The sequence below is a fragment of the Octopus bimaculoides genome, chromosome 12, assembly GCF_046866305.1.
Source record: "Octopus bimaculoides isolate indiv1 chromosome 12, ASM4686630v1, whole genome shotgun sequence".
Taxonomy (NCBI): Eukaryota; Metazoa; Mollusca; class Cephalopoda; order Octopoda; family Octopodidae; genus Octopus; species Octopus bimaculoides.
In genome coordinates, this window is record NC_142939.1 from 62,371,512 (window position 1) to 62,392,363 (window position 20,852).

The 20,852-nt window shown below is 37.6% G+C and overlaps 1 protein-coding gene across 2 annotated transcripts; it reads left to right on the plus strand.

The window, feature by feature from the left end:
- Positions 1 to 6,723: 6,723 nt before the first annotated feature.
- LOC149133113 (perilipin-3-like) lies at positions 6,724 to 20,715 on the plus strand. 2 transcript variants are annotated; one of them, XM_089361182.1, is made up of 10 exons: positions 6,724 to 6,881; positions 11,265 to 11,511; positions 12,959 to 13,041; positions 14,442 to 14,498; positions 15,032 to 15,287; positions 16,446 to 16,600; positions 17,484 to 17,618; positions 18,886 to 19,047; positions 19,394 to 19,504; positions 19,858 to 20,715. In XM_089361182.1, the coding sequence occupies exons 2-10, from the start codon at positions 11,289 to 11,291 to the stop codon at positions 19,948 to 19,950; spliced, it is 1,275 nt and encodes a 424-aa protein (XP_089217308.1). In that variant the 5' UTR covers positions 6,724 to 6,881; positions 11,265 to 11,288; the 3' UTR covers positions 19,951 to 20,715. The 2 variants fall into 2 exon arrangements, with proteins under 2 accessions (XP_089217308.1, XP_089217309.1); XM_089361183.1 differs by having other exon boundaries at positions 6,755 to 9,072; positions 9,237 to 11,511.
- Positions 20,716 to 20,852: the final 137 nt, after the last annotated feature.

Here is a 20,852-nt window from a genome sequence, read left to right on the forward strand (position 1 = left end):
TTCAGGCAGGTTGGCCTCAGACAGGTTAAACAACAATGGTATAGCAAGAGGTTAAATGACTAATCAAGCAATCAGTCATACCAGTCAAGGTGTGATCATCACTACTCACATGACAATCATACCATTGATGGTATGTGTAATCATTGTTCATTCAGGAGTGACCTGGGGCTAAGCAACAACCTCCAAGTGTAAAAATTCAAACACTGCTTGTCTATAAATAAAGAACACCTCATGCACATGCTAACACAGACGCACATACGATACAGTAAAACAAGGCCAAGAGGGCAAACTGCATCTTTTCCTCCTACTTCAGTCTAAACTTTAATATTTAAATAATCTATTTTTAGGACAGCGACCTTGATAAATCTGATCAAGCATAGATTAAACAGAGAAATACTTGACATGGAAATATTTGAAGTTAAAACTGATAGACAGTTCATTTATTTGTTTAAGCACTGATAAATTAACTGTAAAAAAAAAGCAAAAAACAAAAGGAAACTGTATAATACATAAATACATGTGTGTATGTATGTATGTATGTATGCATGTATGTATGTATGTATGTATGAATGTGTGTGTATATATGTATGTATGTATGTATGTATGTATGAATGTGTGTGTATATATGTATGTATGTATGTATGTATGAATGTGTGTGTATATATGTATGTATGCATGTATGTATGTATGTATGTATGAATGTTTGTGTATATATGTATGTATGTATGTATGTATGAATGTGTGTGTATATATGTATGTATGTATGTATGTATGTATGTATGTATGTATGTATGTATGAATGTGTGTGTATATATGTATGTATGTATGTATGTATGAATGTGTGTGTATATATGTATGTATGTACGTATGTATGTATGTATGCATGTATGTATACAAGGTGTCCATAAATTACCTTTACAAAAAAAAAAAAGTAGGAAAAAAAGAAAATGAAAAATAAGGATAACTCAGCAGAATTTACTGGAAAACATTGGAAATACAGTTTTACCATTGGAAAACTTTCACATGGGCTCCATTTGTTGGAAAGAAGTTGATTGATGAATCTCAGCTTTAACAGATACGATTAACTATGGAACATATGATCATAATTTATGAACAACCTGCATCTATATATATGAATGTGTGTGTGTGTGTGGGGGGGAATGTATATATAGGTTTGCCCCAAAGTTGTAAACATACCTTAAGAGCTGATAACTCATTAAATTTTCATTTCTTTTTTAGATTTAACCCTTTAGAAATAATTAAGGGAACAAAACAAAACTTTCAGCAGAGGAAATTTATCCTAAAGTAGTTCTATTAGAAATTTCTCCTAAAGTAGTTCTCGTGGAAATTTCAAAACAAGCCAAAGAAAGTTTAGGTACAAACAGATCCACCTATGTCACTAGCCATGACTGAAATTACAGATATGTTTAAAGCAGATGGAACTATTTAAAATGTGCACAATAAATGTTCCATAAGTCATTAACATACCCCCAAAAAAGGGTACTGGAAATATATTGCCAGATTTAATGAAAATTTGTGAAGAAAGTGAGTCATGAGACAAAAATTTCAGAATCTAGCATCCTTCATATTTTTAAAGTCTGTCATTGGAAAAATTACATTCCAAGGACTGTCCATGCACTCATGGAAGATGATTTGGGATGAAGATTGGAGTTTTGCAAATGATACTTGACAGGATGGTCACTTTCCAACAAAAATTGTTTGGACTTGATCAAGTTATTTCTGGTACTGATTTACAAGACCAAAGAAATTCTGCTGAGGTCTGAGGGGCCTGCACTCTACATGTTAATCCTCTTTGATATCAATGCTAAGGGGCCCAGTAAACAGTTATGTCCGAGGGCCCTTAGTTCTCTCAGTCTGCCTTTGATCTTCTGTTTTGATTTCTTCCAAGAATTCTGCTAGTCTTTTACTTGTTTCAGTCACTAGACTGTGGCCATGCTTTTTTACCGAACCGCTAAGTTAGAGGGACGTAAACAAACTAATATAAGTTAAGTAGTGATGGAAGACACGCACATACGTGCGTATGTGCGTACCACACATACACTAGCGTAGCTAGAGGGTGGTAGGGCTGGCACTTTTAGGTCTGTTGTAGGCAATATGTGTTTTTTCTGTGGTCCTGGAGTGGCAAACGGAAGGGCCCCGCCAGGCGGCACACACTTTAGCTACGTTAGTGAATACATACATACGTACATACATACATACATACATGTACGATGGGATTCTTTCAGTTTCCGTCTACCAAATCCACTCACAAACCTTTGTTTGGCCAGTACCTATGGCTAAAGAAACTTACTCAAGGCGCCATGCAGTGAGACTGAACCAGGAATCATGTTGTTGGAAAGCAAACTTCTTAATAGCCACACATATTTCCATAACAACTGAAATCGGTTCAATGACAACATTCAGTCTCGATGTACATCTTTTTTTTTTTTTTATTTAACATTCTTTTTACTTTTTCATGCTAGCATGGATTGGCAGGGGATTTGTATGTGGTAATATTTTATGACTGGCTGCTCTTCCTAACACCAACCCTTTGCTGTTTTTCAAGCGTAGCAGTTCTTTTTATTCCACTCGTTTTCAAAAATGTAGTGACCGGTCGTAATGTCAACAAAGAGTTATAAATATTACATAATTGCTTTACTCAGTGAATATACACACGTCTTGTTGTATATTCACTGTTGTAAAAACATGAGCAGGCTGAGATTTCCAGTGCCTCAACGTTTTGAGAAAGAAATGCTGGGTATGATAGAGATGAATGCATGGTTTATAGGAGTGGACACTTACAAGAGTGGGGCGAGAAAGAGGGAAAGGGGGTAGGAAAGCCATTTCATTGTCATTTCATTTATATTCATAATTCATTCATTATACGTTTTTATGTACCCCATGTATTGTTTGGTCTGTCCTTGTGGTGTCCCCTCTTTATAAAGGTCATGAGCCTAAATAAAAGAAAAAGAGAAAAAAAAAAAGGAAGAGATAGAGGGAGATAAAGGAATTTAGAACGCCTTAAGTGTAGGGGTGACAAGCAGTGCTGTCTTAATGCGTAGGCACACTGATCAGTTACCTAGGAACCGCGACGAACCTAAGAAACCTTACTCTGACCTATGTATGCTGTAACTTTTTGTCAATGAATGCATTTGGGCCCAGTGCATTGATTTGTCTTGGGGTTCATAATTCTGCTAAGATGGTCCCGGGGATAAGGGGACAGGCATCTCTCTCACATACACATGAAGTAAATTGTTCGTTTTCTCCTACCTATTTATAATTGAGATGCAGCGCGGAATTTTGTCAGTGAACAGGTCGCGGTCTCAAAGCGACGAAATTATTTTGGCAAATTAAATTTAAATGTTTAAGTGAATCTAACAGTTTTTGTGTGTTTTAAATGGCTTATAAACACCTTCCATGCTGCAATTATTTATAATTTCCTTTCGATCTTCGTCGATCACCTCGTTTCTTTCCCTTTTTCTATTGATTTGGCTTATTGTCCTGATCTCGTTTCCTACTAATTCTTTATTAGCCCTCCTTTTGTTAGTAACCTCAGAATCAGTCTTTAAATTTGTAAAACTAAGATGATTATCAATTAATTCAACAATAAAGGATAGTTTTCTTTCGTAATCTGAATGTTTCTCATCACAATAAGTCAAAAGGATATTAAAATTAGTCAAAATGATAATGAGCTTACTGTAAAAAGTGCTAAGATACACTATAACTCGTCAGAAAGGGTTAAAAGTGGGATCAGTAAAACAAACATAAGTCAAATGAAATGTTGAAGAACAAGCGTAATCATGTATCGGCCAGACTATCGGATGTTGTTATACACCGCTGGCTACAATGCGCTTCCAATCCTTTTTTGATTGGGCCATTCTTTTCCATCTTGACCCAAATCATGTGACTGAATCGTCTTCTCATCGCCGTGGAGGGGTGCATTGGCACGTCAAGAGTGGTGTTGATGAATTTCGGAAAAGACAAAATTTTTTAAAGAACGAACTGTCCTGGCAGCTAACAATTGACGCAGGTTGACCAACTCTGATCTAGCAGACCTGTGATCAAAGGATTTTAACCATGACTGTCTTATCTTCTATTTCAGATTTGTATCTTTTAAGACTCCTAGGAGGTTTGGCTGCTATTTTTAGTAGGCCAAGCGACCATTCAGAGCGCCTTTGCTAGCTCGTCTCCAACTTAGTATTAAGTTGACGGCTGCAAATGGTCAAACAAACATAGTGGGAAAAAATGTATATGTCAAAACACGCCTAATTGGATCAATTATTTTGAGGATTTAACAATAAATCTGAAAACCATTCCCATTCTATACAATAAAAAGAAGAAAAATGTCTTATTTCTCATCCTATCAATTGATTGTGTTTCTCTTTACTTTATTTTCTTTTTAAGATGACCTCGGCGAGATGGGAAAAATCCTGTCGAGGTCAACCTTTCCTTTTATCCTTCCGGGGCCGATAAAAATGGAACACCTATCAAGTACTGGGTCAGTGTTCTCGACTGTCGTTTGATAGGGTTGGCCACGGATACCTGGCGGCGGTCCTCCTGGCGGCCGGATTTGGTCCGACCTTCCGAGGCTGGATTAAAGCCATGCACGGTGATATCGAATCAATAGTCCGGGTGAATGGGTTCTTCTCGAACCCCTTCGCGATCGAGCGTTCGGTTCGCCAGGGCTGCCCCCTGTCCCCGGTTCTGTACGTGTTCGCGCTTGAGCCATTGCTGCGGAAATTGAAGGACGTGGGGGTGGACCCGCATGATCTTTGTTACGGAAGGAATGTGACGGCATACGCGGATGACGTTACCATCACCGTGTCTGACGAAGGGCGTCTACCTCGCATAAAAGACGCCATCAAAGGATACGAGACGGTGGCGGGAAAAATCAGTCGGCTTGCAACTCGGCACCTGGAGGGGCAAGTCGATGCCTCCCAACAGCATCGTCGGGCGCTGGACGGAGGGCCCGGTTAAAATGCTCGGGGTCTGGTTTGGACCGGACCTTCAGGTGGAGACGAACTGGAGTGAGGTGGCGGGTAAGGTGACAGCCATAGCCCAGAAGTGGTCTGGGAGTAGGTTATCCTTGTTGGGAAGGGGGGAGGTTGTGCAGATGATCATAGCATCGGTGATAACCTACCACCTAACCGTCGTGCCTTGTCCCGGTTTGTGGTTGAACAAGTTGGAACGGATCCATTTCCACTTTGTGGGGAAGTAAAACTCCACTTGTGAGGCGCTCCATCTGTTGCCAGAAACCGTTAAAGGATGGGCTGGTGATGCCCTGGCTGATGATGCGCAAGCACGCGCTGAGGCTGAGGCATCTTCAGTGCCACCTGGATGGTGAGCAGGTGTGGTCAACGCTTGCCGGACAGGACTTCCCAAAGTGTGAGTCCCTTGTGGACTTAGGAGCATGGATCAGGCGGAGACCCAAGACAGGGGAATGGCAGGTGGAGTGCAAACAAGCACTTTCCCTCTTCTCCCGGGTGAGCAATGCTGACAGCAGGGTTACCACAGCGGATATTTATAAAGGGGTTGGCAGAGCATAAGTCTGACGATGTCCTGGGGAAGACTCTGGGCTTCGATAAGAGGCAGCTAGCCAACCTGTTCGGGAGGACCTTCGGGTCGAGGTTTCTGGATAACTACCAGAAATCCTTGACTTGGCTGTGCTACCGATCGGCTTTACCGGTTCGGGAAAGGTTGTCAAGGCATGGTTATGACACCTCCCCCACGTGTCCGAGGTGCGGGCCTGCCAGTGAAACGGTGACGCATGCCTTCGTACACTGTGAGGAACTGAGGGATTTGATAACCTATGCCGAACAGCTGATGTCGGATACGGAAGGAGTACGACTCTCGACTGAGTCCATGATAAAGATTGCAACGCCTTCTTCTTTCTCCAAAGAAAAGAAGGCAGCATTTCTCTGCGTAGTAACCACATTGAAAGAAACGGTATGGAAGATGCGAATGGAAGGGATTGCGACAGGGCAGTTCATCTCCAGACGAGGGCTGGTGGATTACTTCACCTCTCATCTTGTTTTCAAGATTCGTCTGGAGGGGAGGAACCTGCCGCAAAGAGTGTTCGCGAAAAGATGGAAGGAAATGGTACGAAAGATGAGTATGCAAGGAGCCGTGCTAACACGGCCGGTCCGAGCATAGAAGAACAGAATTACCAAAAAGAAATCAACCGGCGAGTTAGTGCACTAACCCAAAACCCGAAAGAGACAAAAAAATTTTTTAACCTATATTATATTAGATTATTTTACTTCATATCATCTGAATTGTATAAACTCATTTGTATTGAATCATCCGTAAAAGCTTGACTGACTCATATATATGTTCTTGTCTGTCCTTGTTTGTCCCCACTATTTATCTTTGTATTAGGAAAATAAAGAAATACAGTGTTCTCGACTGTATTCTTCCCAAATCTGAGGCTTCGTGTCTCTACATTGGAACCTTATGTTTCTTGTTTGTCTATCTATTTCATTTATCTAGTCTGCTCACCCTTTTAATCGATCGTATTTCCTATCAAGTCTGTCTTTGTCCTGTTATCATAAACTTTGTACCACAACCACTTCAAACTAGAACGAAACTGCTCTTAACAAATTTATAATCTCTCTAACTTGATCAAACCAACGGAGGAATTTTATTAAAATGACGCATATTCCACGCGATCGTCCCCTTTTTTGACCTTGCTTCTCGAATTGTCAAAAATTAAGAACAGAGGAGTGACGTCAGAAACAGTCAATAAACTCAAAAGGAGGCAACTGTAGTATAAAAGAACCGTCGACAGTTCTTCAGTTCCATAGCGTAATAAGTCAGACTACAGAGAAGGTGTTGTCTCACTAAGAAGACCTTTACCCGGCTATTGAACTTCATTGTTTACAGTAAGTTTATTATGTTTGACAAGAACAGCTTTTATTTCTTCTATATTTTATGTCTCTTTACAATGCTTAGTGAGTGTTACATTAATAACTTGGTAAACTTAAAAGTTTTGCCAACAAAACTTTGTAAATTTCATTAACAGTTGGAAAGTTTTTTCTTTTCGTAACAAGTTGAACATTAATGAAGCTCTTAATAATTAGTTGTTTTGTTACTCTTCGGCAATATTTAATGCAGCAGGCATTAAAAGAAGCTGACTTTTAAAAAATCCTGTTTATACTAAAGTTTTAACAAATATATAGATGAATATATAGGTGTATATTTTTATAAATACGATTTAAAAAAAAATATAATTTTGGCATTAAGTCTCCTGTATATTTAATCTATTTATATTATTGCTTACATTTAATTACTCAACTCCCTGGATGGTATGGATTGAACTGCTCTAAACACCGTTAAATATTTTGCCTCTGCCCTACCGTTTCTGTTATCTTATCATTTTTTTTAGATATTTGATTCTATATGTAATAAAAAATATTAACATTCGGGCGAAAGTAAAGGATCTGCACACCGGTGTTTAGGGTTGTTTGTTAATCCGAAAACGGGTGGTGTACTTATTCACCTCCGCCAACATTAGTTTTAATATTAAAAGAAATGTTTAACAGCCTGTAATTTCAACTCTAGGTTTTGTTGACGAAACTTAAGTTCTGCCCTCAACTTACTACGTTCGATTTTTCCTTCCTTCACACGAGATGTTTTTTTAATTTTTTTTTTTTTTTTTATTTCTATCAACTTCATCATTCGGGAGGTGGGAAATTTGTTCTAATTCTATATTCTCCCATATAAATAATATACTCAAAGTTACGAAGACACACCTCCCAGATAGTTTACAAAATACGCGAAACTTCAGCTTGCACATCAAAGAAAAAGTTAAACTTACTCATTCTACGAACTTTAAATCTTTAATAATGATCACTTTTCTTTTTTTTAGCGTGACAGCTCTTACGTAAAGTGTAGGAAGTTGAAATATAAGTTATTTTATTTTTGATTTGGAGAGGCGGGGAAAAAAAAAAAAAAAGGCTGGCGCACCCATTGTTTTGCAACTTCAAAACACTAGCCTTGTAATTTCGACAGCCATGCCGAATTTTAGCAGTAGTCGCGCGCTTTAATCATCCTCATAACTATTTGATGCTGAGGCTTATTTCATCAGACTTTACGCCGTGGACAACTAACTTTGGGGTCGATGAAATGACTAGCAATTAAGCACTGGGGTCGATGTACTCGTCCTTTATTACAGAAAGAATTAGTTATATTTCGGGACGGTCATTTTTTTTTTTTTTTTTCAAATAAACACACGCACTATATATTCATTCTTCACTCGTTTATTACTGTTCCTTTGTCCGGAAAGCTTTCGTCACACATCTGTGACCTCTTCAGTTACACTTTCCGTCATTGTGTATGCTCCTGCTCCGCTTAGCAGGAGCGTACACGAGGACGAAAAGTGTCGCTGAAAAGGTCACAGATGTGTGACGAAAGGTTTCCGGACAATGGACATCAGTTAAAATGAGAACGGTAATAAATGAGTGAAGAACGAATATAGTGCGTATGCTTTATTTTATTTTTTTGTTGGGGAGTGGTGGTGGTGGGGGGGGGGGGGGACAATTATAATGCAACTACCACATTGAAAGTTGTTTTAGAATCCGTTTGCCGTCTCGTTCGCGTAATGAAGAGAAAAAGTAAACCGGTAGGATCAACTGTTTTACTTTTGAAGGTGGTTCCAGTAGGCTGTGAATTCTAATTTCAATAAGATATATCGACGGCGTCTTTTAATAAAACTTATGAAAGTTAACCAATTCATTCTGTTTCGTGTTTATTGAGACTTTAGGGAATCTTATAGTGTCGAATTATCCAGAAAATAAAATGAATTCATCAAAATCCGGTCCAAGACAGTGACGAAAATTCTACTGTAAAACCAGGAATTTATTTTCTAACCCGTTGTTTCAAAATTGTTTCAATATTTCTTTATTGTCTTGTATGCGCGTCTGTCCCTCCCTCCTACTGCTTGTCCGATAGAGGGTAGTTCTTCGACTGAGCCAGTGGTTCTCAAAATCCCCCACCAACCCTTGATTTTTTTTTTTTTTTGCTCAATCCGTAATTATAAATTGAAATTACAAATCCATAAAAACCGAGTAAAGGGTGTTGGCACTCTAAATGATTTCCGCTCCTGTATTCTTTTACTTGTTTCTGTCATGTGACTGCTGGAGCACCACCTTTTAGTTGAGCAAATCGACGCCTGGACTTATTCTTTGTAAGCCTAGTACTTAGCGGTTCGGAAAAGGAAACCGATAAACTGTTACTAGCATCGGTTGTCTGCCTGTTGAGAAGATGCACACACACGACGGGCTTCTTTCAGTTTCCGTCTACCAAATCCACTCACAAGGCTATAATAGTAGACATTTACCCAAGGTGCCACGCAGTGAGAATGAACCCGTAATCATGTGGTTGGTAAGCAAGCTACTTAGCACACAGCCACTCCTGCGCCTGTATGTTTATAATTTTTCCTTTTCTCGCTCTTTTTTTTTTCTTTTTAAATAAAATGTGACAAAATTTGGAGGAGGTGGTCTGTGCGAGTAGGATCGACTGTGGGAACTACATAGAAACAAGGCTCACTCGGAGTGGTTTTAAAAGGTCATGTTTTGACATGAAATCTCACTGTAGTCCAAGTATTCAGACTGTCGTTAATATATTCTCCATATTTTGACAATCTTTACTTTTTTCTTTTAAACAGATCAGGGCAAGACGTCTGCCCCGCCCCCAAACCACCCTTTTTAAAACTTTTTTTTTCGACACAAACCCCGCCTTTTCAGCTACAGGGAATACGAATCTGCCAAAAGAAAAATTGGCGAAAATCGGCATTTTTAAATTACCCCACCCCAACCCCCTTTTCTTTCATCTTTTTTTACTTTTTCAGAATATTTTTTCAAAATATGTGGAAAAATACGGAGATTATGATTTGTAAAAAATTGGAGAAAATGGAGGAGGATAGGCGGAAGTCTTTCCCAGATCAGTTTTAATTTTTCTTATTCGAAATAACAAAAATAAAAAATCTAAATCTAAAAGTAACTATAATCTCTAAAAGAAACTTATTTTGTTATCTTGTCATTAGACTGTGCCCATGCTGGGGCATTAAATTCAATTTTAGTCGAATGAATCGGCCCCCCCCCCCCCAGTGCTTTTTTTTGTAAAGCCTTGTCCTTATTCTATCGATCCCATTGCCGATCTGCTAAGTTATGGGGATGTAAACCTTCCAACACTGGTTGTCAAGCGGTGGTGACCACACACACACACACACACACACACACACACACACACACACACACACACACACACACACACACACACACACACACACACACAGGGTTTCATTCAGTTTCCATCTACCAAATTCACACACGAGGCTTTTGTTGGTCTGAGGCTATAGCAGAAGACACTTGCCTAGGGTGCCACACAGTAGGACTGAACGATGTGGTGTGTTATATTCTTTCTTTTATATACGCACATATATTTATTATATTGGTACGTCCGTCATTGTCGACGATGACCAAGGACATCGCGTGGGAGAAGACAGGACAGTGTCCAACTGTTATCAATCAGTTTGATGCGTGCTCGAAGGTTCGGCCGCAAGTCGGAAGAACGCATGCATGTGCGAACCCACACATCCGTTCGCAACACTCTGGTTGGCCTGAGTTTACTGCAGTAGACACTTATCTTAGGTATCACAGTGTGGGACTGAACACGCTTCTAAATGGTGAGGAAGCGAACTTGTTAACAACACAGCCACGCTTGCGCCGGTGATTTTGAGATACTTTTACTAGTTAGTATTTACCGTTTAAGAAAGGACACACTGTGTCAGCAAGAGATAATGATGGGTTTCTCCCTACACTTCTGACAGTTTTTATTAATGTCTCTTATTTTAACGATCATTATTTGTCGTTCACGTCACTGAGGTTATAGTGTGTGAAGTATCATTATCATTTTGCTGTAATCTAGCTGCGACATAGTTCGTTTGTGAAGCAAGCGTTCCCTTTCCATCACACACGCACACAGGTATTGCAAAGTTATGCCTCCTATTCCCATACTAACATTTACTAAACACATTTACACGCAATTACACAATACACAGAAAAAGATGTAATCATTGTTATTAAACAAAAGTTAAATCCTTTAGAAAGTGAAAGTTAATTGTCTGAGGATTAAATAACCTTCCAGGGCTATACGGGTGTTCCATATACACTTCAATCGTTGATGGTTAATCTTGACCTTTTAGTTTTTTGTTTTTTTTTTATATAACTTGATTTTTTTTTAAACATTTATTTTATTTATTGTAGGACTTTAATCAGCAAAGATCTAACATGGAACACGAGCAAAGCACCAGTGAAGAGACATCAGCCCAGTTCATGAAGCGTGTTTCATCAATCCCAGTCATTGAAAGTACATGGACTCAACTATCTGTTTATTATAACAAAGCCAAGGAGTACAACACATTGGTGAAGTATGCCTTTGATAAAGCTGAAAGTGGAGCAAAAACTGTTCTGAATACTGCTCAACCAGTTCTGGATAAATATCAAACTCAGAGTAAGTTTGTATTTTATATTATTGACTATGAAAATTATATAGTAATATGGTAAATTGAACAAGGAATAATTTAATGCTTTATGGTGAATCCTCATACCTTCTATGTTAGGAAGCTTGACTGAGAGTCACTGGTTTCTTTACATAAGCATTACACTGTGTACTAAACAAAAACGTGACTTTCAATGAAATGGTTTAAAAGTAGGTACTATATGAAGGAATATGTCTTCAGGGCCTGGGAAAATTGTGGTGGTGCTAGGACTGGGACTCAAATTTTTTTATAGTGGTATATGGAATTGTGAAAATGGTTGTCAATAACGTACTTTTTTCATACTTGGTACAAAGTTATTGGTAGTTTATTTTGTATTAAATAATTGGTAGAATATTAAAGCTAAAGTTGTTTTTTTTTTTTCCAACTACCAGTGGGGCCTGGGGGTGGGTGGACATATGTTGGGAAACATTGCTCTAATGTAAGGTATGTGGGGTTCTGTGTGATTTCTAATTGTTTTATGTACTTGCAAGGTTATGTGATTAAGGTTGCCTCTAGGCTCTATGGTTTTAGGCTTAGTCCCACTGTCTTCTATAGCCCAGGGCTGAACAAAACCTTGTCAGAGGAATTTTTTTTTTGTTTTTTAAATACATATTCAGCTGTTTTTAAGCTGCATTCTCTTCCTGTTAATAACTCTTATTCTTTTCAAGCTTGGTGCTGTTATCTCAAAGGATTATCAGATGACTTGTCAATGTTTTGTATGTAACAGCTGTGTGGTTTAGAGGGTCGCTTTTTGTTTCCAGGTTCAGTCTTGTTGTACAGTGTATCGGACGAATGACTTCTATCATAGCTCTGGTCCAACCGAAGCTTTGTAAGTGGAAACTGAAAGAAGCTTGTCATGAGTGTGATATATGTATATAATGTCTGTTTGTCCGCCACCATTGCTGGCTACTGCTGCTGTTGTGTTTGTCCATGTAACCTAGCAGTTTGGTAAAAGAGACAGGATAAGTATCAGTCGGGGATTCACTTTCACCAAAGAACAGTTGGTCTAAATATTTTTTTGTTTCTATTGGTATCAGGAAGGGATCCAGCTCTAGAAGCCATGCCAAGGCAGCCTTTAGGGCACAACAGTCCTGTGATCCATTGGCTCCTGCTAAACTGTCCAGTCCATTCTTGCATTGAAGACTAACTTCAAATGAAGATTCCTGTGCCCTAACCTGTTGGGATTTAGACTGGCCATATCCAGCTCATTTATTCTGTTCAAACCTACCTGATCTGGATTCTCACCTATTCGCCAATGTCATTCTAAAAATATATACAGTAACACCATCAAAATTTTGAAGCTCAGATAATGTATGATTAATTCAAAACAGTGTAAATAAGCAACACATTTGGCAAAATAATCTGAATGCTAAAAGGTTAACCTCTGCACAATTTTAATACAGATTTTTGTTCTTTCAGTCAATGCTGCTGATAACTTTGCATGCAACCAACTTGATAAACTGGAGGAGAAGTGTCCTGCTATCAAAAAGACTCCTCAGCAAGTAAGTTGATCATTGTGTGAATGATAAAAAGCTAACATTAACATGAGTGTCTCTTTTGTGTGTGTGTGTGTGTGTGTGTGTGTGTGTGTGTGTGTGTGTGTGTGTGTGTGTGTGTGTGTGTGTGTGGTCACCTCTCTTCCCTTTTTTTTCTCTTTTCTTTCTTTTTTTTTCTCTGAGTATATTCAGAAACTGAAACTGCCACCCACATGCAATCGCTGCATGTGTGTGTGTGTCTTTGTCGTTGCTGTGGCGTTGCATGATGGTTGTCGTAAGAAAGCAGTGTCAGTCAGTTCTTCTATTCTGCAAGAGAATGCCTGGCCATGGGGAGATATTGCTTTACTTGGGAACGGGTGAGGCTTGGTGACAGGAAGGGCACTTCTCTTTTTTTCTTTTCTTCTTTTGCTTGGGGGGGGGGGCATGTGGATTGGAATATTTTGAATGGGTTTGGCCCTTCGACTGGGATCATTTAATGGTTCCAATTTTTCGTTCCATTCCTTTAGTTTTTTTCTGGCTGTTAGCTTTTATTATTTAGCTAACTGAATATTATGCATGAGTATTGCTGTGAGCTGAAGGAGCTTGCTCTGCCACAGTTTCAGGTTCGATCCTATTGCATGTCACTTTGAACTATTGGCTTCTATAATAGCATGCATTAGGGTGAACAGTGCCTTAGATGATTGAATTTAGGTAGAACAGAAACTGTGGAGTCTGTGTATATGTGGACTGTAGTTTCACTTTTATCATTTTAACATCCACTTTTCTGAGCTTGCATGGATCACACTTTACTGAAGCCGATTTTTCTATGGCTGGATGCCCTTCCTGTCACCAAGCCTCACCCGTTTCCATGCAGGGTAATATTTTCCCATGGCCAGGCATGCTCTTGCAGAATAAAACTGACTGACACTGCTCTTATGACAACTATTATGCAACGTCACAGCAATGATAAAGACATGTACACATGTAGTGATTGTATGTGTGTGATGGTTTTTTTCAGTTTGTGTATGGTCTGAGGCTTTGTGTATGGTCTGAGGCTTTGTGTATGGTCTGAGGCTTTGTGTATGGTCTGAGGCTATTATGGAAGCTACTTGCCCGAGGTTTCACATAGTGGGATCAAACTTGCCTCTTACCATGCAGCCATGTCTGCATATTAAAAACCAATGTGTTTGTCCCACAATTTGACACTTCCACAAATGGAAATCAATAAAATATCAGATTTAGCTAAATTCAGGGTTTGTGATTGATTAAACCCTTGAAAAGGTAGTGGCCAGCATGGTCACAGATGAGTGACTGAAACCAGTGTAAGAATTTTTTTATCAATAATTTTGTTTTAATGAAACTTTTAGCAGATGTGAGAGAAACTGTTTATTATATATAATGCTATTATGTTATATTATTTTTAACAGATTGTCACTGACAGCAAAGAGATGTGCTCCACTCTAGTGCAGCCTGCAGTTGATAAGGTAAAGTCAGTTTAGCCAAATCTTCCATAACTCTTAATAGTAGAATTTTTCTTATTTATAGTATTGGCTAAACATCTGTTAAATTTATATTGTTAATAACCCTTCTCGTATTGGTTGGTACCTGAGACAATACCTGCTGCCTACAAAAACTCTTTGTTTTAAGCCTTTAGCATTCAGTCTACTCTGTGAAATGTGATGCTTGATTTATTTACAATGGTTTGAATTCATTGTGAATTATCTTGTGGCTTTAGGAATTCAATGTGATTATTTGTTTTTCGAATGACATTGTAGAGTAGGTGTGAGAGGTCAAATCTTTCTAGTTTGAACATAAAACAATATTTTGGCTGGTTTAAATGCTAAAGGGTTAAAATGGTCTAAAATTTTCTATGAAAATATAAAATTTTGTTCCAAACACCATGTAAAATTTAGCCTGAATATATGAATGGAAACCATTTGATGATAAAAAAAAATATAGCTAAAAATTTTATTTTTTTATTTTAGTTTTTTAATCTTTAAATTTGATTATTTTAAAGGTCAATACTGTGAAACAATTTGGGGACACAACTGTGGACAACATCAAGTATTTCAGTTCTTTGGAAAACAGCAAGGATTATGGCATGAAACAGGTGCTTCGTGCTTCCAACTACACTTACAGCCAGCTGCAGTGGCTGCTTCAAACTGATTTTGGTCAGCAACTGTTGCATCAGGTGGAAGTTTATTTAACCTATTCTGAAGATGCTCTTGATAAATATCTGCCTGCTGCTGACGATTCTGAGGAACCAGGCAAAGGTAACCATAAAAAAACAAATTATTAAATTATGCAAACTGTACAAAAGTGAAGATCTTGAGTTCATTTGATTAAAATTAAGGGTTTCTCCTCCATCTGCTCATTATTATATTACTTAACAAATACACTTAAACATAGCTGTCAGTTAAAGCCATGTTAAATACTATGGAATCTGGTGAAACGACTTCAAGAATGGGTACCAGATCACTTGGCCATGTCACTGAACTAGACTGGTGTCTTGTCCATGGTTGATTTCTCTTGTCTTGCACCATGTCTCTAGAGACCTTTCCTCAATTTATTGTCCAATTATTTTCCATCCTGGCATGAGCTGGATGGTTTGACTGGGGCTGGTGAGGTTAGGAGCCACATTGGGCTCCATTGTCTGTCTTGGCTTGGTGTTAAGTGATGAAATGTGGGTTGGAGGAAGGTCCCTTGGTGAGATCCTTGTAAAGCTTTTGTTTAACCCCTAGATATAGCAGTAAAATGTCCTCATTGTTTTAACATTCACTTTTCCATGCTTGTATGGGTCAGGTGTTTATTAAAGTAGATTTTCTTTGGCAAGATGTCTGTCTTGCCAATCCCCACCTGTTTCCAAGCAAGGTAATATTTTCCTATGGATAGATACTGTCTTCATGGAAGATAAATGCTACCAGCTGTATAACAACAATGTCAAGACAAGGTGACACCTGCACACACTAACATGCCACTGGCTTCTTTCAGCTTCCATCTACCAAATCTACTCACCAGGTTTTGGTTAACTTGGGGCTATAATAGAAGACACTTGCTGAAGGTGCCATGCAGTAGAACCAAATCTCAGACCATGTACAACACAGGACTTGGAAACAGGTGAGAGCTGACCAAATAAAATCTGCCTTAAGTTTCATCTGGCCTATGCAGACATTGAAAAGTGCATGTTAAAACTGACATCGATGGAAAGATATGCTTGTTTTCTCTCAAAACATTTAAAGAAATTTGTTTCCTTGGCAACACAGTTGCTGTAAGAAATTCCTTAGGTCTCTGTCTGAAATTGTTTTCAATCTCCAGGGGCTGGAAACGTTGACTTAAACACAGTCAAGACTTTTAATTTTCCCACTTGTTTGTTCTGTTTTTTTCCACTGCTCTAATTTCATTACTTATCTGATGGTTCTTTGTGTCTCCAGAACTGGAAGCCTCTAAAGAAGCCTCCTTAGCTCGTGTTGGCAACATTTCTCAGAAGCTCAAGAAACGTGTCTATGCAAAAGCAATGAAAGAATTGGAAACTGCACAGGCTCGTTCCAAAGAAGCCCTAAACAAATTAATTGCATCTTATACTCTTGTAAGTATTTCACCTTATGGTTAATTTCATTAGTAATATTCGTTTCTAGCATTTAAACTGGCTGTATCTGGCCCAAATATTCCCCTTGTTTCATGATTCAAAGTGGCTCAGGGAAAATTTCTTCACTCCATGCAATTTTATATTTGTTGGTGTTTCCTTGGAGAAAAATGATATAAAGCTGCTGCTTAACTCAAAGAGGAAGCAGTTAAATGTGTACAAGATAAACAGCATCAGACAATGCATTATCACAGCAATCCCTAAAGATCTACTCCACATACAGTTAGTGGGACTGGAATCCTGAAATTATTTGTCCAGAATAAAGTCTGGGTTGCAAATGTAAATTCTTGCAGAATTGGTCTTTTGTCCAAGAATGAATGAATATTGTGGATGTATGCCCTAGGCACACAACTATTTTTTATCGTGGTTCCTCCTAGATTGTGAATAATTCTCACAGTAGTATGAACATAACACATTCTTCTGGAATATAAGTCTGAAGCCTTGTAATAATGGAAGATGTATAAAAGGTGTAGTTAATTCGTTGAGGGTGAAATTTAGTACCGTATTTAACATGTCTTGATACCAACCCACTCAATTAAGATTTAAAGTAGTTATATAAAGCATTTGGTTAGTTTCAATAACATCTAGTCAAAGACATTGGTCTGATATTATTTACCTGCTTGGCACTGCCATTTTAGTTTTGATTTCAACTGATAAAATTAAATGATACTTTCTTTTTAACTGCATAATTTATTGTACAAAATAGTTTTTATTAAACCCCTATCATATTCTTTTGAAAGTTAATTGAAATGGGCAGTTTTTCCTTGTTAGAAAATAGTTTAAAGTTGTTTGCAGAAGTTATCAGACATTTTAAATTGATTTGCAGATCGAGACATTGCAACAGAATATTGGTTCTTCTAAAGAAAGGATCCAAAATGTTAAGGAAAAAGTTATGGCAACATGGAAGGATGTCATGAGTGAAGAAGACCCATATGCAGGAAAATCCTTTGATGAAAAAACTGTAAGCATTTTTTATATTTAATAGGAAAATAATACTCAAGTTATAAAGTTGATTATATGTCATGCCTTTATTTTTTTGTGCCAATTTCAAATCTTTTTCACTTAAGGTCCTTAAGAAATAGGGGCAGCTGTCTAGGATAATTATTCATCTGTACATGTGCAGGCCTGAGCAAGATGTTTTCTCTTTTTGGAAAACTGGCAGGTATGACTGTGCTTAGCTTACTTCTCACTCACATGGTTCCAAGTTCAATCCCACTATAGAATCTTAGGCAAGTGTCTTCAACTGTAGCCCAGTGTTGATCTTGTGAGAAGATTTTGTAGACGGGAACTTGTATTAGAAGTTGTGTACATTTGACAAGTTTACTGCTTTCAATTCACTGGAATACATATGTTATGTAACTTTCAGACAGAAGAGCTGGCTGTGCTTCAGGGATTTGGGTTGATTAGGTATTATTGATTAAAAATTAGTTAGGTTCACACAAACCAGATAGTTTATCTAAGTCAAACTGTGGGAACCATTCTTTCCATAATTTGAGAATGACTTGAAGGATGTATGTCTAACCTCAACTTATTGCATTTAAACTGCTAACATATTCCTACATTTTCAGACACCTATATCTTGACTCATTAGAGTATTGTTGTAATAATAAAAAAAATTAGTTTGATAGGGAATTTGTCGAAAGTAATCAATCATAATGATTTTCTTTTTTTTTCTGTTATTCAAATAGAATACAAAGCTGGTGCAACTTTAATATTTAGTTTTGTCCCATAGAAGGCTAACACTATTGTCCACATTGTTCAAGACCTTTGTTCCAAATATTAACAAGTGACTTTGTACAAACTTATGATACTCCATGGGCTCGGACAGTTTTTAAATTAATCTGGTACCTGTATGAGTTAGGGTTGAACATGTCACAGGCCTGGGCAAGCATTTTTGTGGAAGATGTAGTCACCTATGCATGCAAGTCTTTTCTCCATGTTGGTGTTGTTGAAGAGACAAGCCTGTGACTTTAGAACCACTACAGCTTAGTACTAGTGGTAAATGAACACATATTTTTGGTTCCCCTCACGTCACTTGAGAACAAGTGTTAGTGTGTTTATGTCCACATAACTTATAGTCTGGTAGAAAGAAACCTATAGAATAAGTACAAGGCTTGACTAAATCCTTCAACACGGTGCCCCAGTATGGCCACTGTCCAAAGATTGAAACTGTAAAAGATAGGATGACACTCTAACCTCTTGGGTTTTATTTTTCTTTTGCTTTGCAGAACAATGAAATAGCCATTACTTTAGCTCGCCATGTTGCAAAGCAAGCACAAGAAACCATTCATCTTATTTCGTCCAACTTACCAGAAACTCCAGATGTTGTGAAGCAACTCGTGAAAGAATCTCAACAATACAGTCAGAACCTCTATACAACGATACAGAATGTAAGTTCTTTCACCAATTTGATATTTGCATTATTGTTATAGTTCATGTCTGAGTTTGATACCTGGTGGTGTCTTGTCCTTGAGCAAGACCATTTACTCCAGTCCACTCAACTGGCAAAAATGAGTAATGCTTGTATTTTAAAGGGCCAGCCTGGTCACATTGTGTCTTACTGAATTGCATGTCTGTGGAGTGCTCAGCCACTTGCATGTTAATTTCACGAGCAGGCTGTTCTGTTTGATCAAATCAATTGGGTACACTTTGTCATAACTAGTAGTGCCAATTACATTTTGTGCAATTTTCTGAAATTGAAATAACTTCGGATTTTATTTTATTGTACTGTTTCAGACTGAATCTATCAAAGATATTTCTTCAACACTATTTCACAAAACAACAGAGTCCCTTCTTGGTTTACAACAAATATTCCAGACTTTACTAAAAACACCTTTATCTTACATAGTAAGTAAACTCTTGACCCTTCTGTTACCATATTTGTTGAAATATGCTGTCTTTGTTTCAATTAATTTTGAAAATCATTAAGCTGTTATCTGGCACATAACAGGAAATTTTGGAAGATTTTTAGGTCACTTTTAAATAGGAAATTTGTTTTCTAGAATTGGGGTGAGATTGCAGAATGGTTGGTATCAAAAGGGTTAAACAAATGAAAAATTTGAAATTGGAACAAGTGACAGTGCCGGACTGAGCTCATTGTTCTTTTCGTGCCAATGGGGGCTGTAATTTTCATGGTAAACCTTAATTTTTTAATGAATTCGAAATTAAACACAATTACATTTTTTTTTTCTTTTATCTAGACATCACTTCCAAAATCTGAAGAAATCGAGATGACACCTGCAAATCCTTCATCCCCTGAAGAAACAAAAACTGAAGAATCGTCTACAAAATAAACAAATTAATAAAATCCATTTTCTTTTATTTTTGTCTGTGGCAGATGTGAAAATGGTAGAAATGGAATTGGGGGAAAAATGTTGACCCTGTAGCCTTTTTCTCAATGTTATATTGTTTAAACTTTTTGTCATAACCTATTCTACAGGGTAATTAACATGTCTCTTTTTTTACCAGTTAAATGCGATATAAAATTCTTAGAATTGTTTATATATTTAATAATTAATTAATCTCGTCAAAAGATAATGGTCGTTGTCCTAAAAAAAACATAAAAAAACCTGCTCTAATGATAGTTCTGTTTGTCTGGACATCCTTAGTCCAAATGATCATGGTGATACAAGTATTTGACTATATGAACAGCAGATTAAGTAGACTTGCTATCCTGGAATCCCAGAGCCATGCCAGTCATTGTGGTCTAAGGGGATGGAGTGTAATGAATGTAGCTCCGGTAGTTGACTGACAGCAATGGTGAGGAGTTGGGAGGGATTGGAAGATGAAACTTTCAATAAGAAACTTCATTGACTCCAGTTGAGAACCAATTTATAATGCTAAAAGGATTTGTTAATTACCCTGTAGTTTTAGTCTTTCTTCTACCGAATTATACTCTTTCATGAACAATTGAGATTATACTTAATAAAATGGAAGTTATAACTAACACTGCTATCATTTTATACAAATAAAAAGTGTTTTGTTATTGTATTTCTTCAGTTATTTTTTTGTAACATTCGAATAATTTTTATAATAAAAATGTATTACTGCTTAAACAATTTCTTTTTTTATATCCTGTTCTTACAAACTGTTCTGCAAAATGATTTTATTTTCTAATTTTGGCATTTTTTAGTTAAATCTGATTGTACAAATCTCTACAGATTACAATTCACAAGCAGGCAATTGCTAAGTTGAA